This window comes from Medicago sativa, chromosome 7 (assembly GCF_051527215.1).
Source record: "Medicago sativa cultivar Bolivia chromosome 7, Bolivia_mono, whole genome shotgun sequence".
Taxonomy (NCBI): Eukaryota; Viridiplantae; Streptophyta; class Magnoliopsida; order Fabales; family Fabaceae; genus Medicago; species Medicago sativa.
In genome coordinates, this window is record NC_140755.1 from 99,905,910 (window position 1) to 99,933,360 (window position 27,451).

At 32.1% G+C, this 27,451-nt stretch overlaps 2 protein-coding genes across 4 annotated transcripts; both read left to right on the plus strand.

Annotated features, from left to right (window-relative positions):
* The first annotated feature begins 1,220 nt into the window (after positions 1 to 1,220).
* On the plus strand, positions 1,221 to 13,098 carry LOC146911171 (Transducin family protein / WD-40 repeat family protein). Of its 3 annotated transcripts, none has more exons than XM_085722634.1 (20): positions 1,221 to 1,381; positions 1,467 to 1,717; positions 2,076 to 2,193; positions 2,292 to 2,374; positions 2,819 to 3,043; positions 3,133 to 3,247; positions 4,068 to 4,150; positions 4,727 to 4,927; positions 5,073 to 5,432; positions 7,428 to 7,596; positions 8,013 to 8,204; positions 8,388 to 8,594; positions 8,700 to 8,792; positions 9,730 to 9,944; positions 10,028 to 10,597; positions 10,684 to 10,764; positions 10,866 to 10,951; positions 11,417 to 12,157; positions 12,520 to 12,670; positions 12,754 to 13,098. In XM_085722634.1, exons 3-20 carry the CDS (start codon positions 2,167 to 2,169, stop codon positions 12,827 to 12,829), a joined length of 3,675 nt encoding a protein of 1,224 aa, XP_085578760.1. In that variant the 5' UTR covers positions 1,221 to 1,381; positions 1,467 to 1,717; positions 2,076 to 2,166; the 3' UTR covers positions 12,830 to 13,098. The 3 variants fall into 3 exon arrangements, with proteins under 3 accessions (XP_085578760.1, XP_085578759.1, XP_085578761.1); XM_085722633.1 differs by having other exon boundaries at positions 2,835 to 3,043; XM_085722635.1 differs by lacking the exon at positions 1,221 to 1,381 and having other exon boundaries at positions 1,577 to 1,717; positions 2,073 to 2,193.
* Positions 13,099 to 24,511: 11,413 nt separating this feature from the next.
* On the plus strand, positions 24,512 to 27,008 carry SAM-2 (S-adenosylmethionine synthetase 2). The gene is made up of 2 exons (XM_085722541.1): positions 24,512 to 24,623; positions 25,629 to 27,008. The coding sequence occupies exon 2, from the start codon at positions 25,637 to 25,639 to the stop codon at positions 26,819 to 26,821; it is 1,185 nt and encodes a 394-aa protein (XP_085578667.1). The 5' UTR covers positions 24,512 to 24,623; positions 25,629 to 25,636; the 3' UTR covers positions 26,822 to 27,008.
* Positions 27,009 to 27,451: the final 443 nt, after the last annotated feature.

Below are 27,451 nucleotides of genomic sequence, written 5' to 3' on the forward strand. Positions count from 1 at the left end.
TTGGTTTTTCAAGTTTTAATAAACCAAGCACAAATAAAACGGTCTTTGTTAAAGCAAGCACAATTTCCAATAGTATAGAAACAAAGAAAATGCATGTTGTTAATTCTTTCAAGAATGTGAATCAAAGAATTTATCCTAAAGGAAGAAATTATTCCAACAATTCCTTTAAGAAAAATAATTCAAATGTTAAGAATAATTTCTCCAATGAAAATAATTTTGATTCACATCATTATTTAACATGTTTTTATTGCAACACAAAAGGTCATACTCCAAATACTTGCTACATAAGAAACATTTGGTGTTCCTTATGGTGAATTTATTTGGGTAAAGAAAGGAATTAACTCACAAGGACCCAAATCACAATGGGTACCTAGAAAGTACTATTAATTGTTTTGTAGGTACTTAAAGACCATATGCTATAATTGTCATATTTAAATTGGTTTCTTCAAGATACAAGACCACATTATATGGTTCGATTTATGAGTCATTTGTGGCCGATGATAGGTACATAAATTATATGTTTAAGTGTTGAATTTCCATTCAATGTGGCTGCTTTTTATGATTATGTGTTTACTTTTGAGACTGTGAACATGTTTTTTTTTCTTTCTTTCTTTACTATCAATGAGTGGATATTTTAAAATGACAATCTATATTTATTGTTATAGTCTAATTGATAGTGTGTATGGATAATGTCCAAAATGCAAATGTAGAATAGGGACCTAGAGAAGTGCTTTTCAAATAGATTTCTAAACCACCAATGGCATATGTGGATGACCTAATGGATTAAATTAAAAATAATCTGTCATTTATTCGAATGTGATACATATGTCACTTAAAACTAGACATGAATGATTTATATGTTTATAAGAAACAATTGACTTTTTACATTCATTGAAGAGTTGATATATATGGTATATATTTTAGACTGAATACATCAATTAAACAATGAAAGACCGTCGTCAAAATTGTGATGTTCAATTAACACTTCTCTACACATAAGGTGTGATATTTTAGATTGAATAACTTTTTGTTTCGAAATTGTATAAACTAGTCACGAAGGAAGGTGTGAGATTGGGTACTCTGGTCAATTTATTAAAGTTATAGGGTGTATATGTAAAAAGTGACGTAACCTTTTTATCCCCAAAGAAGCAAGAAATTGCACTAAAGAACCTAAAATAGTTGAGTTAAATATTTTGTTAAACCCTACTTCCTCGCTCTTCAGTTCAGTGGTATCGTTGAAGTGAAAAAGAAGCAGCAATGGCGACGGAAGAAGACCGACGCTTAACCGAATGGCTTCTGCATCGTGGCCCTTACCTTGGCGACATCTCAGCTCTCTGCTTTCTTCATCTTCCCAATCACTCTCTTCCTCTTCTACTAGCCGGTATCTCGTTTTCTTCTACTTCAAATTTCACTTCAATTTCAATTCAACAATCGATTATTCTCATTCATTTGCTTCATAATTTTAGGTTTGGGTTCGGAGATTTTGTTGTACGACTTAGAATTTGGGAAGATAATGAAATCGTTTTCGGTTTTCGATGGAATTCGTGTGCACGGGATTGCTTCTAGTTTTGAATCTGTGATTGTAGTGTTTGGAGAGAAAAGAGTGAAAATGTTTCGGTTTTCGTTTGAAAATGACGATTTTGGGAGTCCACAGTTAACATTGATCCATTTGTTGCCCAAGTTTGGTCATTGGGTTTTGGATGTTTGCTTCCTCAAGGTGAATAATATTCACTCATATTTACATTTCTGTATGAGCTGTCAAAATAAGAGAATAATTTGGATGATTAACGCAATTCAAATACATGTTTAGTTACATTCGGTGGATGATTTGTTTGCTTATGATTAATTACATTCGGTGAATGATTGATTAATTGCAACATCTTGTTATAACTTATGTTCTTTAGCTATCTACTGAATGTAATTAAGCACATATTTAAACTGCGTTAACCATTTAAAATTGTTGTCAAAATTTCATTTATGTTCTGAATAATGAATGCTTCTTTCGTTCTAACTTGTGTTTGTAAGTTTTATTTATTGATTTTTTTTGTTGCTTGCGACTTGCCACTTGGTAGTAGGGCTGTTTACCTTGTTCGAATGTGGAGAGTGATTTTCTTGCTATAGGATGTAGTGACAATTCAGTTTGCATATGGGACATTTCCAATTCTAATGCGGTTCTTAAGGTTCAATCACCAGGTTGGTTTCAATTTTACTGCATGGCATTGGTTTCATTTTTTCTTAAAATATTCTTCTATATCTAATGAGTAACTATTTGTCATTGGATGGGATCATAGTACGATGCCTTTTGTACTCAATGCGGTTATGGGGTCACAATCTTGAAGTTCTCCGTATTGCATCCGGTACAATATTTAACGAGGTAAGGAATCGTCTGATACTTGATGTTTGTTCATTTTTGAGCTTGATATCGCATTGAATTTGTTTTCAACATTCTGCTTCAAGTCCGTCTCTGATCATCCCCAGAATAATTTTTGACTTCCGCCGACTTTTAAAACCACACTTCAGAAATACTAAAGCAGTTCAAGTTAATCACAATTATCATCTTGGTGGAATACGACATAATTACTGTTGTACACATAATACGACACTACATTGTTTTTTTTTTCCCCTCTGTTTAAGTTCATGCATTAAGGATCTATTTTCTGCACATTGTATCTATATGCTTTACCAAAACTCTACCTTTAGTTTCTACGCATAATCATTGTATTTTAGCTATTATACTTTATATCATCCTTGTAAAAATTTCTTTCTGATCTGTTGTTTAATGTGTCCACCTTCCGATTTTCGTTTAATTACTTTAAAGAGTTTGGTTCGGGCAGATTGTCGTTTGGAAAGTATCCCCTCAACATGATAAATCTTCAACAACTCCAGAAGACCATGACCGTCAGGGATCTAATTGCAGCTCACTAAAAGATAATATGTATGAGGCTGTTCACGTATGTAAACTTGTGGGACATGAAGGTTCAATCTTCCGAATAGCATGGTCGTCTTGTGGATCTAAACTTCTGTCTGTTTCTGATGACCGTAGGTGAGTTAGATTTTCAAATCCTATTGTATCAATTATCACATATTTATATTCATCTAACAATACATGCCATGATAACTTTTATAATGCAGCGCACGTGTATGGGCTGTTCCTACTGAAAGGGAAGATTCATTGTACAATGATCCCATTGCCCTTGTCTTATTTGGACATAATGCTCGAGTTTGGGATTGTTGTATTTCTGATCATGTAAGCCATTCATTTCATGCTTATGAAAAACTTAATCCTAAAAAAATAGTTTCTGATGTTATTTTAACTCTTTTAAGTTTTTGTTCATCATATCATGCTGTGCTCTTTTACCACCCAACAAAAATGGGTAAATCATTATATAGTATACTTTTATAGATATTTTTTAAGTTTGTTAGAAAACTATATCGTTTTTTTTAGTTAAAAGCCTCTCTATAGACAGATCTTATCGCCAAGACCAGATTTTTAATGCTAATTATCTCCCTTATTGGTGCTGCTTTCATCAAGATAAGTGGCTTAGCCACTTCTATTTTGTTGGATCACTTGCATTTTGCAATCTCTAACTTTAATTATCACCGAGACACTGCATAAATGTTGAAATGTGCAGTAATATTTCTTAAGACATCCATGTGCTGCTAACTTAAATCATAGTATCGTTCACGTGTTGATATTATCAATTATTTTCTTTTCACCGGTAGTTTATAGTCTTCACATATAAAAATAAACGTACACATTAATGCATTTCTATTTATCTCATGACTGTTTTGTTACTATAAATAATAAATATATGTTTTGTAATTGATAAATTCGTTCTTCAAAATATGGTAAATTGTCTTCAATTCAATATTACAAATTTATCAGTATTTAAAATTAACCACAATTTCAGTGTATAATATAAAACTAGTTACGAAAACATCGTTTGAAATGTATTTGACAACATTAAAACTGTACTTGTACTGTGTTCAATTTTCTGCTTAATTATCAATTTATATTGTTAATTCATGCAATTGCAATATCCCTTTTCTAATTATTTTTTGTGCAGTTTATTGTCACTGTCAGTGAGGATTGTACATGTCGTATATGGGGAATTGATGGTGAACAGCTGCAAGTCATTAGAGAGCACATGTAAGTTCTAGATATGGATTATTGATTGTTCAGTATTAAATTTCTATTTGTCGATTAATTGAAGTTCTGTGGATCTGATCGAATAAACATTGGCTATAATTTATTGTCTGGACTTCTCGAGTTTTGAAATCATGTGAACTTAGTATCTACAGGAAACAATTGCTATAAATATGTTATCTTGAGTCTCTTGGACTTGTAAATTGTATTTTATATAATCAACCTTATGTTTACCCCCCCTTAAAAGACCTGACTCAAAAATATATCATTTCTTAATGTTATTGGTTCTTTTGATTCGCTTTAATTTTGCTGTATGAGGTTTAAATGACGGGGTTTCTTACAAATAGATGTTTGAATTCTATCCTTTCTGAATGTTAAAGATGATTAAAAGAGTGATTACTCGCAAGTTGAATAAAATGAACTTCTCTATTTGTTTTATATCTTCTAATTATTGTGTGGTACTGCATTACAAGAGTCATAATGTGTGTGCTACTCAAGTTGTTTTCTCTGTTAGGCTTTTGACATCAAATCTTATTTTCATGTCTTTTTAATGAAATGTGTATTGGTTTCTATGTACAGAGGTAGGGGTATATGGAGATGTTTGTATGACCCAAATTTGTCACTTCTTATAACTGCTGGGTTTGACTCTGCTATCAAGGTGCATAGGCCTCATTCTTGTCTGTCCAGGGGTTTGGCAGCAGCACAATTATCCCCCGGAAGAACAGAGATGTTTTCCATTTGCATCCCTAATATGTTGGAGCATATTGGATTGACAGACAGGTAGGATAATTAAATTTGATTAGCTCACTTTGGATGCCCTGTAACATTACAAACTTTTTAATTGATTTTGAGATGCCATTATCTAAGTCAGTTGTGTTTGCCATATCCATGTTGACTGGCCTTTTTGCCTCCTTATTTGTTGCAGCAAGAGTGAATATGTTCGTTGTTTGCGTTTTTCATCTCAGGATTCTCTTTTTGTTGCTACCAATCACGGTTATCTCTACCATGCTAAATTATGTGAGGCTGGAGGTGCTCGTTGGAATCAGCTTGTCCAGGTCAGCAACGGGGCACAAATTATCTGCATGGATTTATTGTCCAAGGACTCATTTGAACAAGGATGTGGTGATGAGGATTGGATTGCCATTGGAGATGGTAAAGGAAATATGACAGTTGTTGTAGTTACTAACAATGATTGTGCTCCTACAGTTAGATTGAGCTTTACTTGGCAAGCTGAAATGGAGAGGCAGCTATTGGGTACTTATTGGTGCAAATCTTTGGGATCCAGGTAATGAATTGCCTTATCTTATCTTTCGATAATAGCATCTACTTATTTACAAGATGCTTTGAGCTTAAGCCACACATAGATAAGTTGTGCAAGTCGATGCTGTGTCAACCAATTCTTTTTTACCCACTGCCTGATAACTGTCCTGTCCTCACTATCAAAATGTGTATAATTCATGAAAGATCTCCGTTGTTATCCACACCATTATGAGACTCCTGGGGAAAAAAAATAGACCTATTGCTAGTGTAGTTCAAGTCATCTCTCTCTATTTGGTTAGAGCCGTGCTATACAGCACGACATCCCTTCCCACACGACAAGCACGACAGTAATTTACATGCAATTTGCTTTGTAAAAACAAATGTGTCAAAACACCAGTTTGCTTTTTATTCATCATGATACAAATTCTAAAGCATTATAGTAATAAAATAAGATAAAATAAATACTATCTTTAGTCAAAAAAATAAGATAAATACCGGTAGTATTAGACAAGAAAAACACACTCAGTATATGATTTGGAGATGCACAATTCACCACCACAGGATACTTAATTTGTGATTTCTTTTTGGAAAAGTGCATCATTAATTTAATGGGTCATTTTGCTTCAAAAAAAAAATTAAGAGAGCCAGATTAAATGACCTTCGTGCTAATTCAACGAAAAAAATTGTCGTGCATATTAGTATTTCTCATTTGGTTAACTAGCCATCAAGATTATACCAAGTTAAGCATAATCATCAATAGTTTGTTAGCGATATATTATGCGGCGCAATCAAATGGGAGATCCTAGTGTTTTCTTCTCTTTTATAGTTTACCCCATTCAATTTATTATATTACTGCTATTTATTATTGATATTGTTGTTGTTGTAATAATAATAATAATAATAATAATAATAATAATAATAATAATAATAATAATAATAATAATTATTATTATTATTATTATTATTATCATTACTATTATTATTATTATTATTATTATTTCTTTTGCTTTTGTTAGAATATCTATAATATATATAAAGAAAATAACCCCTTTGAGCTATTTTTGGCTGACTTTTTCTCTTTCCAAAAATGCCCTCAATTTTCAATATAAATAACACATATAACAAATAGATAAGAATAAATTTAAATATTAAAAAAAATGTAACAGACACGACGCGAATATATATATGTCTGTTTTTTTTTTTCTTTATCATTTAAAAAGTGTAACAAACTAGATGAGTATATTTATACTTACTTTTTCATTATCCCAATTGTACCCTTAAACAACTTTTTTTGTAATAAAGATTGTTGTTGGTGTCATTAAGAAAAAGAATTTAGATTATATTTTTTTGTTATATTGTTAGTTTGGTTGTTATAACTTGAAAGCAACAAATATTTATCTTTTTAGTTTTAATCAAAATTTCATAAAAAAAACACCGTTCATAACTTTCAAACGTTAGCGCAATAAAAAGAGCGGAAAGACGGCCACATGAGTGCCCGTCTTTTCGCTAGTAATTATAATATCTTGATATCAACCCGATTCTCTAAGAGTGTGTTTGGATGGCGTAATTGGAAATTTTAGAGAGTTTAGAATTCTACGCAGTTGAAATTATTCAATTAATTTGCCTTCATTTCTAAATCTATTTTTTTGGATAGAGTAATAAAAAATTTCATTGTTAACATTTTTCAGCTACTTATATAAATGTGACAAAATTTGGGTCAAATTTGAAAATTGAAAAATAGGCTTAGTGTTTAGCATAGTATCTTAGACTATCTCTTAAAACTAGTTTCCATATTTCTTTATTATTATCATTATTTGTTTCCCTATTTAAATAGGATTTGCAGTCTTGTATTATTATAAATAATTGTTATAGTTTAGTGTATCATCAATCATATCAAACCTTAATCAAGTTATTCATCTTTTTCTACACACTTTATCTAAACACTATAACTTCAACAACTTTGTTTCAAACTAATTAAGTGAATGTATTTTTGCCATTCTTTGGTGACACAATCATGTAGGTATGTCTTTACAACTGACCCCAGAGGAGGATTGAAACTCTGGAGGTTGCCTGACCCTTCACAATCTAATAGTCAGAAATCCATGAGGGATATTGTGTCACATGCAGCAGAATTCATATCAAGTTATGGAATGCGGATAATGTGTTTGGATGCATGCTTGGAGGAAGAGGTATTCATCTTCTCCCTTTTTACTTTTTTATCTTGTTGGGGGTGAGTTATGTTCGGTGTTGCTTTGATGAAACCTGACTTTATACACAATTAAAATACCATTTTAACAAAAACTTCTTTTATGTAAAGGTCGGCCCTGACATTGTTCAACAACTAATTGTGAGGAACAGCGTCATTGCTCTAAAACTGTTTTTAATTTTGGCCTTTTAATTTTAACTGAAAGGTCACGGGTTCAAGTCCTGGAAACAGCCTCTTGTGTAAAACAGGGTAAGGCTGCGTACAATACACCAAATGGTGGGACCCCTTCCCGGACCCTGCATATGCGGGAGCTCTAGTGCACCGGGTTGCCCTTTTAATTTTAACTGACTTATAATTTAAAAAGGGAATCTCATTTGGAATCTGGATATGTATTTGCAGGTCCTAGCGTGTGGAGATCTACGTGGAAATATGGTTTTGTTTCCTTTGCTAAAGAATCTGGTGCTAGGTACATCTGTTGCACAAGAGATGAAAATACCGCCAGTAAATCATTTTAAAGGTGTTCACGGGATTTCAAGTGTCTCCAGCGTTGTTGTAACTAAGCTTGGTTATAATCAAATTGAGATACGCTCAGTATGTTTAACTATTCATCCTTCAAATTGAGATAAGATTGGATACAATCAAATTCAAATTCAAATTCAGATATAAGCATTTTGCAAACAATAACATCAAGAGCACAGTTAATATCAATCCATCAATTAAAGTTATGAATATGCTCCACTCTAATTCCAATTGTTGACTTTTATTCATGTTCAGACTGGAGCAGATGGTTGTATATGCTATCTGGAATATGATGGGGAAATGCAGAATTTGCAATTTACGGGAATGAAACAAGTGAAAGAGTTGTCTTCGATTGAGCATGTTTCTGTTGATAACAACTCGGAAGATACATCATCAAGAAGCTATGCAGCAGGTTTTGCATCTGTAGATTTCATAGTATGGAATTTAGTCAATGAGAATAAGGTACTTTGACTATTTTTTCTCTTTACTCTGCTTAGTTTGTATTCATCTGTTACTGCGTACATCAACAATTATAGCTACGATATCATGTGCATATGGTGTTATCAGTTGGTGAAAATTCCATGTGGTGGCTGGCGGCGTCCTCATTCCTATTTTCTAGGTGATGTACCAGAGATGAAGAACTGTTTTGCTTTTGTTAAGGTTTGCTTTTTGCTTTGAACACTTAATTGACAAAAATTAAGCAATATATATTTCTGTAAGCTTTACCTATCCTAAATCATATGACACCTGCTCATACTGAAAAAGTTACACTCTTCCAAAAATTCTTTAGAGGGACGACTATAATTCACTATATTTGAGGTCATTATATGCATTTGGTTTTGGCTTGAATAGGAATTCCATACAATTGCTTTAAGGCCTCACTTTTTGATTGGTTAAACCTAATAATGGGGATAGACCGGATACGGTTAAATAAAAGGATTTGGCTCCTCTATAGTGGGGTGTACTTTAGAGAGTAAAGTGCAATTATAAGTTGATAACCGTCGATTTAAAAACCGGTTGAGATTGTGGTAAAATACATGCATAGATAACAAATTATGAATTTTCAATAAATGGTTATAATTCCAGATTTATGACGTGTTTAGAGCTGTTTTTTCCGTGAATTTAAAGAAGCTAGAAATCCTAGCTTTTGGTGGACGCACGTCTATCTGCCGTGGAAACAGATACTTAATCCTTTGAAGTGCATCCTTCACTTTAGAGCAACCAAATCCTCAATCAAAGTCAGTTAAACATGATTGCCTTCTTGATATGTGCAGTTTTCAGCTTTCAAAATTTTCCATCCATACATATCCATGGGGATCTGAAACAAACAATTTTCCGTATACTTATTGTTAATCTCCCTTTATTTTATTGCTTCAGTAACATGGGTGTTGTGAAAAGTTTGAAAAAGTGTTAAAATTATTGCTACACTTTTAGTGTTAAATTTCAACTCTAATTTTAGCAGTAGCTACTTTTTAAGCTTTGCCAATACCCACCTTTTTATTAGACACCAGTCCTATTTTCTTGTGGGTGGTTGTTCTTTTGTTATCACAAATTTATTTTTCTGAATATCCCTGACAAATCATTCCAACTTTTACAGGATGAAATAATATATATACATAAACACTGGATTAATGATAACGTTGGGAAGATATACCCTCTAAGTTTGCATATGCAATTCCATGGGAGAGAGATACATTCCTTGTGCTTTATACACGAAGATATGCTTCTAGGAGATTATTGTAAACGTCCATCATTTTCTAAATCAAGTTGGATTGCAACTGGATGTGAAGACGGGACTGTGAGATTGACTTGGTAAAACCATTATTCTCTGCTGCGTGTAGATCTCATTTGAGTACCTCATAAACTCCTAATGTGTGTCTGTTTGTTTGATTTAGGTACTCTCCAGGTATTGAGAATTGGTCCATGTCAAAATTGCTTGGTGAGCATGTTGGAGGATCAGCTGTAAGGTCAATTTGTTGTGTTTCGAAACTACACATCATTCCATCAGCTACAACCAATGTACCTGATGGGAGGAGCGAACTTAATGCTGCTGATGAGGACAAAGATAATCCAACTTTACTGATATCAGTGGGTGCAAAGCGTGTCTTAACTTCTTGGCTACTTAAAAGCAGGAAACTGGATAACAAAACTAACTTCCGAACTGATAATCAGCATGATGCAAAGGAACTTGATGATCAATTTTTGTCCAGCATGTCTTCTTCAATGACGTTCCAGTGGCTTTCCACTGACATGCCAACCAAATATTCAAGTACACACAGATATACAGAAAATAATGTGGGGAAAGCAGTTGATGTTGCTGAAAATGGTTCTAAAATAAAAATTGATGCTGAGGCTGGATCACTGATTTCTGAAGGGGGGACAATGAACTTGGTCAGAGATAAACATGAGGATGACTGGAGATGTCTTGCAGTCACTGCTTTTCTTGTTAAATGTGCTGGTTCCAGGTTAGAGGAGATGCCTAACATTTGCGTCTTGGTTCCGTATAACTCAAATAATTTGAAACTAAAGTTCTATTTTGTATATTTTTCAGGATATCTGTCTGTTTTGTTGTCGTTGCTTGTTCAGATGCTACAGTTATGTTACGGGCTTTAATTTTACCCTTTCGCTTATGGTATTAACAATTATTTCCATCAAATTCTATGAACTTTTTCTCTGCTTTTTTTTATTTCTTGTTACATCTTACATAGCTCTTTCCCTTTTACTTGATGGCAGGTTTGACGTTGCATTACTTGTTCCTTTATTGGCACCTGTTTTGTCATTGCAGCATATCATCTTTCCCTTACGTAAGCCTTATAAAGGTTTGTCTTGCACTCCATTTAAGTGATTGGTTATGAGAGCTGTGAACCACTTAATCCCTTCTTTTCATATGGATGTAGAAGTTCTGTTGTAAATTGTAATGCTACTAGAATTCTTGAAGCTCGTCTCTTCAAAATTTAAGGCGGTACTTACCTGTTACCGAATATCACAATTAATGATGAAAAGACTCAAATGTATGATGTACTCATCACGAAAGCCTAAATTGAAAATGAAATTGTCTCAATATTTTGGTTTACTTATAAAATAGTGTGATAGGTAGCCTCTTTAGTGCCTGTCTCCACCTTGTTCCTAAGTATATGAAACGAAAGATATTATTTGTTAAGATGAATGTCCTGTTCCTTTGTCATACCTTTTAAAATGTATACTAGAATAAATTTAGAGGTTCTTCGTATATTTTCTGCCTGATCTATTTCCCTGCTTTAATATGTCTGAACTTTCTTTTGCAGATAACATCAAAGTTGGAAATGTTTACATTGTGATTAGCGGATCTACTGATGGGAGTGTTACATTTTGGGACCTGACTGACAGTGTGGAAGCTTTTATGCAGAGCGTTTCAGTTTGTGATGTAGAGAAGCTTTTTGATTGTCAAAAACGACCACGCACAGGGAGAGGAAGTCAGGGTGGTAGACGGTGGAGGAGATCTTTAAGCAGTGGGTTATCAAAGGAAAGACAAGGCAACAATCAGGTGACTTCAAAAGCCAAAAACAAGGCCGAAAGCATCAATTCTACTACACATGGGACCTCTTCAGTGCCAAATAAATCTGAAGACAACAATATGGTTTGTTCTCAAACCAGACATACAGCATCCCCCGTGTTGGAAACTAAGGCTGATGATTCCTCAGCGGAAATATGTGAAATACAACCTCTACACCTTTTGAAAAATGTTCACCAATCTGGTGTCAACTGTCTCCATGTTTCAGAGATAAAAGCCGGGCAAACTAATGATAGTTCCTGCGTGTACAGCATAGTTAGTGGGGGAGATGATCAGTCAATTCATCATCTCGTGGTTGAGTTATCAACTAAAACAATAAATATCGATTATGGGGTTTTAACCCCAGATGTAGCACATTTGGTCACTGAACCTGAATACTTGAAGGACACCAATTTTCAAAATCATAGCAGAAACTACGAGATCAGATTCTTAAATTCTGAGAAATTTCCTTCGGCCCACAGCTCTTCTGTGAAAGGTAATTCTGTGAAATTAAATTTCCCTATCTACCTACTTTTTGTGTGTCAATAATGAACAGTCGGCAAGGCATGACAGGCTTTCTTTGTCTGACACAATGCTTTGTTGGCTTTCCCACTGATTCTTTTCATTTACTTCATCTAGCATTTTGTCCCACTGAGAATCTTAAATCTATCATTCCCGATAGGATTGATCCTTGTTATGATAAAATGATAAAGTATTCATAATACTTGTGAACCATATCCATTTGAACCACTTTATCAAATTGAAGCTAGTGTATGGATGTCTGAACTTCTAGTATATTTATGAAAGAAAGTTTGGTCAGTTTTGTATGACTATCAACTTTTATTTTATTTTATGAAGGTGTCTGGACGGATGGATCTTGGGTGTTTTCAACTGGACTTGATCAGCGGGTCCGATGCTGGCATCTTCACCAGAGTAAACTAATTGAACGTGCACACTTAATAGTTAGTGTGCCAGAGCCTGAAGCGTTATCTGCTAGGGCATGTAGCAGGTGATTATTATAGGAGTGAATGACTGGGTTGGGTGATATATCATATTGTTCTTTCTCTTAACACTTGCTGGTCCCTTACGCAGGAACCATTATCAGATTGCTGTTGCTGGAAGAGGGATGCAAATAGTGGACTTCTCAGGATGCCAGCACGATGAATGATGCGAGGATAATTGATTGTTGTTATTTTATTCTATTTTTAAATCAGAATAATTTATGGAGGTGCAATTTGTTCTACCTCGTTCAGATGTATCTATTTCTAAATCTAATCCTGCTGGTATTTTCTAGTATATTGGCAAAATGGTCTGTGGTTGATCCATGCCTCTGAAAATTGTTGGGAATCTGCAATGTGCAATTTTGATTTATATTTAACTGTAACTTGTACTATAAATTATTTTAAATCCAAGGAAACTGTGTCACATTGATGTTTCTCACTGTTCCCATTCGAGCAAATTTATTTCCTATATTGAAAGATTACGTGCTTATCACTCTTATTTGATATATGTTGTTTTATGCCACTATATGCTTTTCTCAATGTGTTTCCTTGACATTTGTTAGTTAATGTATCATGTTTATTAATTTAATATGATTGAATATTATTACTAGAGTATTAATTCACCAATTTTGTCTTTGAAATTGTAGATATGAGCTGCAAATATTTTTTAAAATTCCCATTTCTCTTGCAAAATGATTAAAAAAATAAATGGCGGCAAGCTGTGCTTGGCTGGCTGGTCATGTGCTAACAACTTGTCTTCTACTTCTATTAAGCTATACCAATAAGATAAGCACGTTTTTGCATTTATGGTGTTTAGATCCAGAATAGCAAGCATATCTCATGTTTCAGATTCAGCCTTATGCATTGAAAAGTTGCAACTGCCTCAAAATCAGCTTATACAAGTGAGGCAAGGATCTTAAATTAGCTACATTTACAGCTGTTTACGGTTCATGATTGATGCGGATGCACAATGAGGATGGGACTAAATCTCCACACAAGTTCACATTCGTAGGTGTTCTTAATTGTTTTTATGTTTTCAACAGATTTTTTTCAAGGGTATACATGTGGTGGTTACCGGTGAGGGCGGGACCCAATATATTTTGAAGCTTAAAAGGAAATTTGAGTTTTTTGTTTAAAGAAAATTTGAGGTTAGGCTTTTCTAAAATTTAATACCATAAGCAAGGTAGTACAGTTTTGGCCCTCTAAAAAAATCTCCGTGAGTTTAGTTCAGTGATATAGGCATTGTGTTATATATGTAGTACTGATGTTTGAGTTCATGAATTTTTCACTTATTCATCTTAAAATACGATTTTTCAGGCACTTAACTACTTAACAAAAATATATATAATTAAGAGGACAAATATAGTTTTGTTTAAATTTTCTGTTATAATTTTTTGTATTTTATATAATGAAAATTTTAGAGGACGAAGATGGCGTCTAATTGTATAAAGAAAAAATTACATTTACCTCATCTAAAAAAAGCTATTAGGAACTTAAACTTGAACATATTAGACTTTGTATATCTTTAAAGTATAATTAGGCTCTGTTTGGTAACCCAAAAAAAGAGCTTTTAGCTCTTAGCTTTTAGCTTATAAGCTCATTTGACAAAAAAAGCTCTGTTTGGTAACACAAAAGCTCTGTTTGGTACAACGAGCTTATAGCTTATTTCAGGAGCTTATAAGCTATTTTTCAGAAGCTACTTCAAGTAGCTTTTGAGCTTATAGCTTTTAGCTTCTCATTTTTTCTTCCATATTTACCCTTATTATTCAAAGCAAAAGCTATCAGCTAATTTTACCAAACACTTCAACTAGCTTATCAGCTAAAAGCTATCAGCTAGCTTATCAGCTATCAGCTAATTTTACCAAACAGAGCCTTAGTATATACAATCGCATATAAGAGTTTTTATGGTTTCCCTAATAAAAAACAAAAGAGTTTCTATGGTTTATAGCTTGTAATTTTTAAATTATTAAACTCAAATGAGCAGCGCTTTATATTGCACGACTCCTTACCCTGGCGAATTTTGACGATGCAGAAATCATGCAGATGGCAGAAGAAAGTTGGAGAGAATAAATAATTATTAGCTAAAAAAAGGTTAATCCAACATTTTGAGTCTATTCGGCTGCATTCGTGCTTGTTGGTCGTCGTACGAACATGCATTTTTCTACTTAAATAACCTATAAATATTTTGATGCCTAAATTTGAAGCCCAAAATTTAAGATGCTTTAGGAGTTTTGACAAGAGTTAATCATGATTGTTGTTAGAGTCGTATATATAAGAAAATTTGGTTAGTAGATGAGAATTTACCTTTTGTGTCTAATAAGTTGTCTAACGGTGTTTTTTTTTTTTTTAACAAAACTAAATAACTTATATTATATGGTTTTTCAGATAGAGATTTATCAATGCTAAATAGTGGCATGTGTATATAATATGATTAAGAAAAACCCGAGGAAACGTAAAATATATAATTGCTGATTGGTGAGTAAGTAAGAGAAATGTAAGAACTAAGAATTACAGTGCATGCAAAAATAGAATTATTATTTTGGGTTAATTAAGTTTTTGGTCCCTATAAGTATCTGCAGTTTTGTTTTTAGTCCTTATAAAAATATATAACACTTTTTAGTCCCTACAAAAATTTTCATTAGTGTTTTTAGTCCCTGTTAAATTAAAATTAGTTTAATTATGCTTAAAATTTTTAATAATTTTTTACATACTTGTTTAAAACATTATAAAACGTTCCGCCACAATAAGTTAGCTCAAAATTTTATTTTTAGGTCCAAATTTTCGTTAGTTTTATCTTGAAATTTAGGCATTTTAAAAAAATTATATTTAATTCATTTCATGTTAAAAAATTCTAATTTTTTATAAAAGAGATTATTATAATGTTCTTAACATGTCTGTTAAAAATCATTTAAAAATATAAAAGTTTAAGTATAATTAAACAAATTTTAATTTAACAGGGACCAACACATACTTTTAGTCCGTGTAAAATTAAAATTTGCTTAATTGGGCTTAAACTTTTAAATTTTTAACATATTTTTTACATACTTATTTAGAACATTATACAAAGTTCCTCCGCAAAAAAGTAACTCAAAATTTTATTATTAGGTCCAAATTTTCATTAATATAATCTTGAAATTTTGGCTTTTAGAAAAATTCATATTTAATTTATTACATGTTAAAAAACTAAAAGATTTTATAAAATAGTGTCTTACGATGTTATGAACATGTCTATAAAAAATCTTTCAAAAATTTAGAAGTTTAAGTATAATTAAACAAATTTTAATTTAACAGTGATTAAAAACACTAACGGAAAATTTTGTAGGCACTAAAAAGTGTGATTTGTTTTTATAGGTACTAAAAACAAAACTATAAATATTTATAGGGACCAAAAACTTAATTAACCCTATTATTTTTGTCAATTTTACTGTAAATGTCACATTTAAAAATGAGAACAAACACAACACAACCCATTGCGATGCACACAGTGCTCTTTCTCTTTACTTGATTTGATTTTATTCTTTGCTTTTGGGTAAGGACCACAACTGCACATGATCTCATTACGTTTAATTAAAGGAAAGAATATCATCTCATGTTTACCCTCAAAATCATAACGGCCTCTGCAATGCTCCAAGAGCAAATTAAAATCATATCTCCAAACAAACTTTGTTTAAATACAACTTTATTTTGAATTATATTAAAATAAAAGTTGAATTTAATTGAGTTTGTTGATAGGTAATTTTATCTTAGTTTTATATTTTCAATATTTAGGGTCCTCTAATATGGACCATGAAAAAAGGACCACAAGTGAATCCTTGAAATGACCTATTATATGAAAGTAAGCTAAGTAAGTAACTGATACAAAAATATAAGGTAAATTTTTTTTAAATTTCCTATAAGGTAAAAAAATATAAATTGATGTTACACATTACCCATAAATTATATTCACATTAAAAAATTACAACTTTAAAATCAAAATGGTTAGAGCATAATTATCCGTCGTTGCAATGCAAACTTTAACAACGTGTGTCAGAGAATCATGGATAATTGACTTAACATTTTGTGGCTTTACTCGACCGTGTTTTTAAATTGTACAACGGTACCTTTCTTCTTAGAATTGTAAATTACATGAATATGATCATTGCACATAATTTATTTTATCTCTTTTTAACATTTTCTTCTACATATTTCATTTGGCAATTTTCCATGTATCCCAAATAAAAAAATGCCTCATCTTTTAAAAATGCATCCAATAACTCAAATTTTCAAATTATATTTCTATCTCACACTTTGAAAATTAGCCATATTATACATCATCTTGCCTATATCAATATCAACAATTTTCATCTCAATCAAATAGTTCTAATATGCCTCATGGGGTTCAAATGGATAGTAGTGGTGTACAATTAAATGATGAAGAGCTTGCAACACCATAATTTTGCACTCAAAGTGACTTAGAAACTATTAACCTTGGTGAAGAAGTCAGAACTACATCAGTTATGAATATGTCGAAAATAAAATGTTAATCAAAGAAGGATGAACTTCTCATTCAATCGTGACTCAATATTTTAAAGGATCCAATTGTAAAGATTAATTAAAAACAAGATAGTTTTTAAAAGAGAATTGATGAAGCTTATAACAACCATCGTCACAAGAATTTTCAAGAGATATATAGTTTTCTTATAACTTATTTGTGTCATGTAGTTTTCTTACAATCAGGATACACTATTTTAGCCAGCAAACCTTCAACAACTATAGACATCGTAAATGGTCTACAGTACACATATAGGAATATGCTTCATATATTCATAGCCACGATCTTCCTACTTCATTGATTCCTTGTTTGGCCAACAGTCTGGTTCCTATTATCTTCTAACCAATGGTGAATTTATGCATTAATAGAATAAGCTAATAATAAAAAGTTTGCTTCGATTTGCATACAAAAAGTTCCACTTAACATTGATAATTTGATACAGTTTTCATAAATAGACAGGTTATGATGAGTTGCCTCTTAGGGGTTTCCAACAGGGGATGATTAGTAACTAACACATATGATTATCGTTGGAAAACTAGAATAGAACTCTGATTGCAACATAAAATAAGTTTTTTCTTTTGGGTGTAAAATTGATTTATCTTTCGTATTGTCGTAGTCATGTAGATTTGATTCTTCGCAAATAAAAATAATTTAATATCCTTTTAACAAGGTCGATGTAAATGTTAATATGTTAATTTTTATACTATCCAATTTTACGAGGTGATATCTTAATAGTGTGAGTTTAGTCTAGTAATCTTGAGGTATAAAGTTCAAATTCTCCACAAAACAATCGTAAAAATTTCTCTTTAAAACAAACAATTTGATAGAGAATTAATGGTGTTAATATAAAAGGGAGGTGTTTGTTTATTTGATAGAAACTTAAGGGAGGTTAGTGTTAGTTTTAAAACTGGAGGAGGTCTAACTGTCATTTTAATAAACCTTAGAGAAGGTGAATGTAATTTTCCTTAATATTTATGGCTAGTAAGTTCTTTAATGCACAAAATGAAGTAGATGGTGTACCATGTAAGTTTTCCAACATTTGATCAAATAAGCCCATCTATTAGATGAACTCACATATAGAAATTTATTGATTTAATTAACAGTGAAAAAATAAATTTGTACATGATTCAATATTATTTTACTTTTTTTTTTTGAGAAATATTATTTTACTTATACATCATTAAATTAACTTGATATTTAGTGGAGACAAAGTAAAATTATTCAATAATAATTAAAAAAAACGTAAGTTAGTTGAGAGACATCTCTCAATTCTAAAATGAATGTTCCTTAAATTGAATTTTAAGCTTAACTTTTGTTTAGTTTTTCCTTTACTTCATGCACAAATCTAGCATGGGGCAGTGGGGTCAGTCGCCCTCATTTATTTAGGCTAAATTGCATTTTTGGTCCTTTAATTATTTAGGTAGTATCACTTTGCTAAAATTCAATTTATTTTGGTCACTTAACTTCTCTCTGTTACATATTTTGGTCATTTTCGTTAGTTTTAATTCAAAAACGTTAGGTTTTCTTCATCTTCTTCTCCTCTTTTTCATCTTCATATAATCTCCATCATTCAACAACAAGAATCCCAGAAAAATTCCAGAAGAAAATGAAGAAAACCTAACGTTTTTGAATTAAAATTAACGGAAATGACCAAAATGTGTAACGGAGAGAAGTTAAAAGACCAAAATAAATCGAATTTTAATTAAGGGATCAAAGCGATACTACCTAAATAGTTAAGGGACCAAAAATGTAATTTAGCCATTTGTTTATTATCTATGTTAAATCAATACTTATATATCGTTCATATTCACTATTTTTTTTTCAATTCTTATTATGTTTTTACCTTGTGCTTCTATTGGAATTAAAAAAAAAAAAAAAAAACTAACAATTGAGAGCAGTCATAAACCACACTTATATAAATTTTGATTGCTCATGTGTATATATATTTTTACATAAATTTTATGTTATGACCTTGTCAGTTATTAAAATGTTTGGATCCTTATGTGATCTGAAATTTTTCCTGTTATCACACACTTTTCTTTTAGTCTTTGATTATTAATTTGGAAAATTGGTTACTGGAAGAGCACTTAACTGGCTATGACCCCATACATACAATAATGGATTGGGTTGGTTGAGTTAATATTGTCATCATGCCTAAAAGCTAATTTACTTATTCACTCATCTTGCTATGTCCTTTGGTTGGTCACCAACCTCCTACTACTTACCACCTTTCAAAGAACAATCATGCATGACTATGTATTTCCACTTGCAAGAGTATACTATCTCCTTATCACAATATATTTTTTTTTTTTTGTAAAATAAAAAAATGGTCCCATTTTATCTCTCAATTTAAAATATTAATGACACATGAATATTTTTTTTATGATACTATTTACTATTTATTACTCTAATTTTCTAATTTTTTTCTGTAAAATTATCCTTCACTATTACTTTTTTGTAATTTTATAAAATAATTCATAATTTCTCTTTCTCATACAAAATTAATATATTTTTTAATTTATGCAAAATGTAAAAATGACTTATAATTTAAATGAAGATTATATATATATATATATATATATATATATATATATATATATATATATATATATAGGGCTGTTAATTTGCACCCACCTAAAAACACTAAGTGCAAGTTAACAAGCTGCACATACTAGTTATTTACCAAAACACCCATGTTTTTCTATTATAAACAAATATTAATTATGCTATTTACAAAAATGTCCTTTTAATTAAAATAAAGTTTAATAGAGACAAAATTGTGTTTTAGTAAAGTACAAATAGGTGCAGCTTGTTAACTTGCACCTTAGTGTTTTTAGGTGGGTGCAAAGTTAACAGCCCTATATATATATATATATACACACTAGTCAATTAATTAACTTGGATATTTGGTTTGATCCCTCGTTGATTAATTCATATAGTCCACGTGACTAATTATTTCGTATATAGTGTTTGACTACAATTTTTTTTACAAGAGTTTGACTGCAACTTTTGTTCACCTTAGAATTTATACATATTTGTATATTATTCATCATTATGTTCGTCTCTGAACTACCTGCAAGCTAAATCTATAATTTTATTTTTGTCGACACCTTGGTTAAACTATTTACTAGGTAATTAATTTGAAAGGTCTGTTTTATTTTAATATAAAAAAAGTATAAAATATCTGTAAGTGGTAGCTGCTTCACTATCCCAACTAACCCCAACATTTAGTGATCACCGATCAATAATATATAAAAGTTTAAATGATATGAAAAACTAGTACTGTAGAGTGGTTTTAGTTAACATCTGATGAGAGTATATTGTTTTATTACAAAATCTTTTAATGTTTATATTTTGAATTTGATGTATGAAGTAGTTAAACACTCCATCCGTTTCACAATATATATTTCTTTTGAATTTTACAAGGTTATTAAGAAAGTGATTATTGGTGTTAATTTACTAAAAATCTTTATTAATTATAATTAATGAAATTTTAGCTTCTTCAAAAAAAATTATAATTAATGAAGTGATTAGATGATTTAAATGCAATAAATAAGGATATATTAGTGAAAACTAATATAGTACTAAGACGGAGAGAGTAATTAATTCTTATTGATTCTCTCTATAACATAAATATCCTCCCAAAGTTCAAACTCATTTAACTCTATATGAAGTTTTTTTTTTTTTGTTAAATAAAATAAATAACATACAATCAATGTGCTTTCAGTTTATGTTTTGATATTTTATAGGTTTTTTTTTTTTCATCGGAGATGTTCTAATAGAACACTAAGGCCAATGGAGGTTCTTCAGCGGTTTTTAGAGAAATGATATTTGTATAACTATTTTGTGATACTTTTTGGACAAATTTTTCTCTCATATTTATATTTTGTACTTACTCCTTCTCTTCGTTTTTCTCTATATTGTTTCTGATTAATAAGAAGAAAGAGAAAAAAATTATCATAAAAGTTATTACAAAATAGTAGTATAAATATTATTTCGTTTTTTTCAATAGGTGAACTTGCATTTTCGGTCACACAAATCAAGGTAAAATATAGTCAAACTCGTTCGGAGTAACTACTTCATTGTAAAAAATGCTACCGTTTTCTTCATAAAAAATGTTATATAACTTGTGATCATTTGAAAATATTGCAATCAATTTTTATCTTATAATAATTTCATTTTCGATACAATTTTTTATCTTAAATTACTTTAATAAACTACTATTTTAAGTTGTAATAAAATTAATTGTAAATAAAATATTAAAACGTGAGTAATTTTTTTTATCAAATATGTTGAGTTGCACTATCTCCTTCGGTTAGATTCAATTTTATCGTATCGTATATATTGGGATTTTTTTTGTGTTATATGAAATGGTAATCAGCTAAAATTAAACTCGCACATGGCTGTGAAGTCCCGGGTCACGACGTCCGACCTTGCAATTTTTAACATTTGTCAGTTGAGTTAGAACTTCTAGACTATTGTCCTCGTGGGCTTAGCTCAGTTGATATGGACAATGCATAATATATGCAAGGACCGGGGTTTGACAGGGGTTCAAACCCCGGCCACTGAAAAAACTTCTAGACTATTAATTGACTAAAAACTTAAGTTATGCAAATTGAATTTGGAATAATATAATGGTCATATTGGACGTGCTGGTTGCTACGCAATCGTGCCATATTTATCTTCTAGAGAGAACAGCATAACGTCTGGTCACACCATTAACCCAAAGGCACTACTGCCACGTTTAACATTTAATATTGTCATTATGCATTTGTTTATTCTTTACTTTTGTTGGTAATAATATTTATTTATTCTTTTGCCTTTTTAAAATCAACCAAGTTCCAGTCAAAAAAAGAAAATCAAGCAAGTTGAATGGACTCTTATGAATTAATTTTAGTATAGTACTTATTTTCCATTTTTCTTATGCATGATACAACATGAAGCAAATCGTTCAGTACGACAAAATTAATAAGTAAACAGTCAATATTCATATTGCGTTGTGTTGTAGACTTATAGCATACCATAATAAAATAAAACAGCAGCTATAGTTAACCCAAAATATTGAGGAAAAAAAAACTCTTTCTTACTTTCTTTTAAAAATAGCAAAATTTTCTTGACCGAAGTCCAATACCACCTTATTTAATATATAAGTTTCATTTCCTAAAAAACAAAAGTAATATAAGTTTCATGTCACTAAAAATTCAAGATACGCACTATTCTAATTTTGATTTGCACTTCAAACTTATATTGACATGATCGTTCAAGTGTTTTCCCCTACACCCCACCACCGAAATCACCTCCCCCTCAAGTTATCACCTCAACTTTAGATTTTGGTCAAAAACCTTTGTTCACGAAACATTTCTTCCATCAATCCACCAAGACCTCTTACCTTTCTAGATAAATATGAATAAAATTGAAGGTCATATACTGTTCGTGGTGTATATGACATGTTGACATCACATGAACAACCTCATGTTCATCAAAATTTGGAGTTAATCTGGCATAAACAGGTTCCTTTAAAAGTTTCAATCATTGCTTGGCGGCTGTTGAGGGATCGTTTACCTACAAAATCAAATTTGGTAGATCGTGGCATTATATCTGTGGAGGCTCGGTTTTGTGTCACGGGGTGTGGGCATGTTGAAGATGTGAATCATATGTTTCTATCCTGTCCAATTTTCGGTGCATTGTGGCCGTTGGTGCGGGCATGGCTTGGTGTCGTAGGGGTAGATTCTCTTGTTATTTCAGATCATTTTTTGCAATTTATTGAATATGCAGGTGGCTTGAAATCCCGTCGATCCTTATTTCATTTGATTTGGCTTCAGTTTGTGTGGGCTTTATGGAATGAACGGAATGACAGGTTATTTAGGAACCGTCACAGTTCTATACCACTTTTGTTAGATAAAGTAAAATCACATACTTTGTGGTGGTTGAAAGCTTGTAATGTGGTCTTTTAGTTTGGTACACATAGTTGGTGGTCGAGCCCGCTTGTTTGTATGGGTATCGATTGATTTTGTTGTAATTTTGACAGGATGTTGATTGTCGTGATTGTTATGGCACACGTTGTGCTTCAACAATCACGTTGTTCTTGGTAATATAATTCATTTTTGATTCTTCAAAAAAAAAAAAATTGAAGGTCATATATCTATATAAAATGCGTTTGATGAAGTTACATGTATAAAATTATAAAATTATTATTTTTGATGAAGTGATTTGAAAGGGAGAAGAGAACAAAGTTTTACTTTATAAATTAAAGACACTGTAAAATATTTTTTTAATGAATAAAGTATGATCGATGTGTTATACTTTTGAGGAACTGATCGAAGTGTTATATATTCATTTATCTATTTGTTTGAGTCCTACTAATATATTATTATTCATTTTTTCGTCAAGTAGTCAAATGTAGGGGTGGCAAAACAGGTCCAACCTGCTGACCAGACTCCTTTAGCCAGCTATTTTTTGTGGGTTGAGTTGAAGTTTTGAACTCGCTTCCTATAATTGGCTCGCCCCATTTAACTCGTTGAAAAATGGGGGCGGGTAACATGGTTTTTTTTTTTTAAATAAGTTGTAAAAAAAAAATGCATTAAAAAAAGTTGTTCTTTTCTCTAAAAATAAATTTTTTGTTTGGGGCGGGGTGAGATTTTGGACTCGATCACCAAATTTGACTTGGCGTCTCATCCCGTTTTAGGCGGGATTAGCGCGGGACGGACCAACCTGCTTTGTCATCCCTAGTCTAGTGACTAAACATTCTCTTTTTAAGGGGATGAGTGTTTGGGGTTCGAACTCTGACTTTTCCATATACTATGTAATGTCCCTAACAACTGAGTTATGATCACGATGACATTGATCAATTGTTTATAAACAGTGTGTGGTTGATTTTCTCGTACAATAATAATAATACTATTAATTTAATTTCATCAATCTTAGTTTTTGATCAATTTTATTTTGACTAATTTAATTTAATTTAATAATAATAATAATAATAATAATAATAATAATAATAATAATAATAATAAAAATGAATCAATTTTTTTTTTTTTGAGGGATGAATCAAATTTTATAAATGCATAAAAGGAAAAAAAAATATAGAATGAGGAGAGATGATGGAGGGGATCTATCTACCACCGACACGGCACGAGACGCTGTTGGTTGGTTAGTAAATGAAATGAGATCCGGTGGCAACCAGTAAGGGTTGGTAATGACCGGCAATATCCGGTAAATATAAACACTCACCAACCCCGTGAAAACTAACTGCGCACCGAAAGACCCGGTGACCAGTAATTGTGGGTATAAATAGGAAGATAGTGTCGTTGGACTAATCACACCCGTCATTCAAGTGAATTTCATAACCTGCTCTGTTCCTGTTCTGTTCTGTTCTGGTCAGAGCGAGTGAACCTCCTTTTCATTTCTACTTGCACCCCCACTCGCTCCAGGTTCATTCTCCTTTCTTCTTCTTCTACTATTTACATCCTCTTTCTATTCTATGGCTTTTAATGATTGTTTTCCTTTCGTAAATTAAGCGTAGCAGTTTTAGATCTGATTTTTTGTCTTCTTTTATTTAGAATTGCTTCATTGTTTATGATTCTGATTGTTATAGTTTATGAAGGCTGTAGTGTTTATTTTCTTTAATATATACGAACGAATTTGTTACCGTTAGGTAGTTGACCTGTCCAATCCTGTTCGTTTGTTAAACCTTGTCGTTTTGTGTTATACTAGATCTGTTAGGGTATAATATGTTCTAACCGTTACAGTTTATGGATCTACTTTTCTAGCTGCTAATGTCATCTATTAGTTACCCTTTCTTCCATTAAAACATGTTTATGGATATTCACTTATAAATAAAAATTAGTTTTTTTTTTTTTATTTTCTAGTTAGGCTCTTTCAAACTATAAAAATAACTGATATGCAACAACTAATCTTAATTAAAAATCAGTTATGGACTTTTGGTGAAGTTTTTTTCATATTTTTGTCCACCCATGTTAAGAAATTTGTCTTTTTACATGTGATTTAAATTGTGGCTATTTCTCTGAGCACTATGTTTTCAGTCACATCCCAAGGAGGATCATGTAGAGGATTTTTAAATTGAAATTTATATTATATTTTTGAGACATATGGTGGTGTGTGCTTTCATGATTTTTGAAAAATTCAATATTCTCTCTTGGTGGTTAGGGAATCTTGATATGTTATCCACTTGGCTGCAATTTTTTATCAGGACCAACAACTTTTAAATTATTTTAATCATAAAGTTTCAGAGATCCTTTCAATTGTTTTCGGATAAGTGGCTTTATTCCTTTTGCTATATGATCTCGAATATTAGTTATCTTCTATTGATACGCACTGAGAAAAGTAGTTTTTTTTTTGTTTCACTTATCTGGTTACCATTGATTAAGTTTTTTGGGCTTTGTAGCACTAAACATATAGTTTGTTGTTTTGTGTAGCTTGAACAATGGCGGAAACCTTTCTATTTACATCTGAATCAGTGAACGAGGGTCACCCCGACAAGCTGTGCGACCAGATCTCTGATGCAGTGCTCGACGCTTGTCTTGAGCAGGACCCTGACAGCAAGGTTGCCTGTGAGACATGCACCAAGACTAACATGGTCATGGTCTTTGGAGAAATAACAACCAAGGCCAACGTAGACTATGAGAAGATCGTTCGTGACACATGCCGCACCATTGGATTCATCTCTGATGATGTTGGTCTTGATGCCGACAAATGCAAGGTCTTGGTCAACATTGAGCAGCAGAGTCCTGATATTGCTCAAGGTGTTCATGGACACTTCACCAAGCGACCGGAGGAGGTTGGTGCTGGTGACCAGGGTCACATGTTTGGTTATGCTACTGATGAAACCCCTGAATTGATGCCTTTGACCCATGTCCTTGCAACCAAACTTGGTTCTCGTCTTACCGAGGTTAGGAAGAATGGTACCTGCGCTTGGTTGAGACCTGACGGCAAGACACAAGTTACCATCGAGTACTACAATGAGAACGGTGCTATGGTTCCAGTTCGTGTCCACACTGTCCTCATTTCTACTCAACATGACGAGACTGTCAGTAATGACCAGATTGCTGCTGATCTTAAGGAACATGTTATCAAGCCTGTTATTCCCGAGAAGTACTTGGATGAGAAGACAATCTTCCACCTTAACCCTTCTGGCCGCTTTGTCATTGGTGGTCCCCATGGTGATGCCGGTCTCACCGGAAGAAAGATTATCATTGATACTTATGGTGGTTGGGGTGCTCACGGTGGAGGTGCCTTCTCAGGAAAGGACCCAACCAAGGTTGACAGAAGTGGTGCCTATGTTGTAAGGCAGGCGGCCAAGAGTATCGTGGCCAACGGTCTTGCTCGCAGATGCATTGTTCAAGTTTCATACGCCATTGGTGTGCCTGAACCTTTGTCAGTCTTTGTTGACAGTTATGGAACTGGAAAGATTCCTGACAGGGAGATTCTTCAAATTGTGAAGGAGAATTTCGACTTCAGACCTGGAATGATCACCATAAACTTGGACCTTAAGAGGGGTGGCAACAGCAGGTTTCTTAAGACAGCTGCTTATGGACACTTTGGAAGGGATGATCCTGACTTCACATGGGAAGTTGTGAAACCACTCAAGTGGGAGAAGCCTCAAGCTTAAGAATTGTGTTGCGGATTTATATTCGTCCCTTTGACGGTTGTCTTATTAGGTGTGGATGAATAATTTGCGTGTTTAGTTAATTGTTGCTACTTTTGTTGTTTCGTCTTTTTACTTGCAATTTAAATTTTGTAATGGAATGTTATGTGATTGTTACCTTGTTGGGTGCAATGAAAGTTTCTTTTTAGAATTTTGTCCCAGTTATGTATGTATGTTATTTTTTCTAAGTGCGTCCAAAATATCATTCTCACATAATTGGAACTTTGTTTCCAAAATATCTTTTTTAAGTTCTGCATTTAGAAATCATATAGCTACTTTAACTTCTGATCCTCATTGTATTCTAAAAACGTTTTTTTTTGTTTAACAATAAAATAAATAAATAAAAAAATTTCAACTAGGCAAATGGAAACACCACTTTATAGTATGTTATTGATGTTTAATTAAGAAAATTACGATCTGTTTTAAAAATTTCTTATTTATGTTCCTTAAAAAAAAAAAAAACAAAGATACAATATGTGTGCTCTTATTCTCACAAACCTATTTTTTTTCATGTTATAGCCACATTTTTATGGTGTGTGGTTGTTGATTGGTAGGTGTTGTGGTGTCAACTAGGTTGAAATTGTTATTGCCACG

What these genes read in the sequence shown, in the direction of transcription:
- LOC146911171 (XM_085722633.1), top strand. Translation starts at nt 1,258, where the DNA reads ATGGCGACGGAAGAAGACCGACGCTTAACCGAATGGCTTCTGCATCGT. An exon ending in TCTTCCTCTTCTACTAGCCG is followed by an intron (nt 1,382 to 1,466) that starts GTATCTCGTTTT and finishes TCATAATTTTAG; the next exon opens with GTTTGGGTTCGGAGATTTTG. An exon ending in ATGCATGCTTGGAGGAAGAG is followed by an intron (nt 7,597 to 8,012) that starts GTATTCATCTTC and finishes ATGTATTTGCAG; the next exon opens with GTCCTAGCGTGTGGAGATCT.
- SAM-2 (XM_085722541.1), top strand. Translation starts at nt 25,637, where the DNA reads ATGGCGGAAACCTTTCTATTTACATCTGAATCAGTGAACGAGGGTCAC.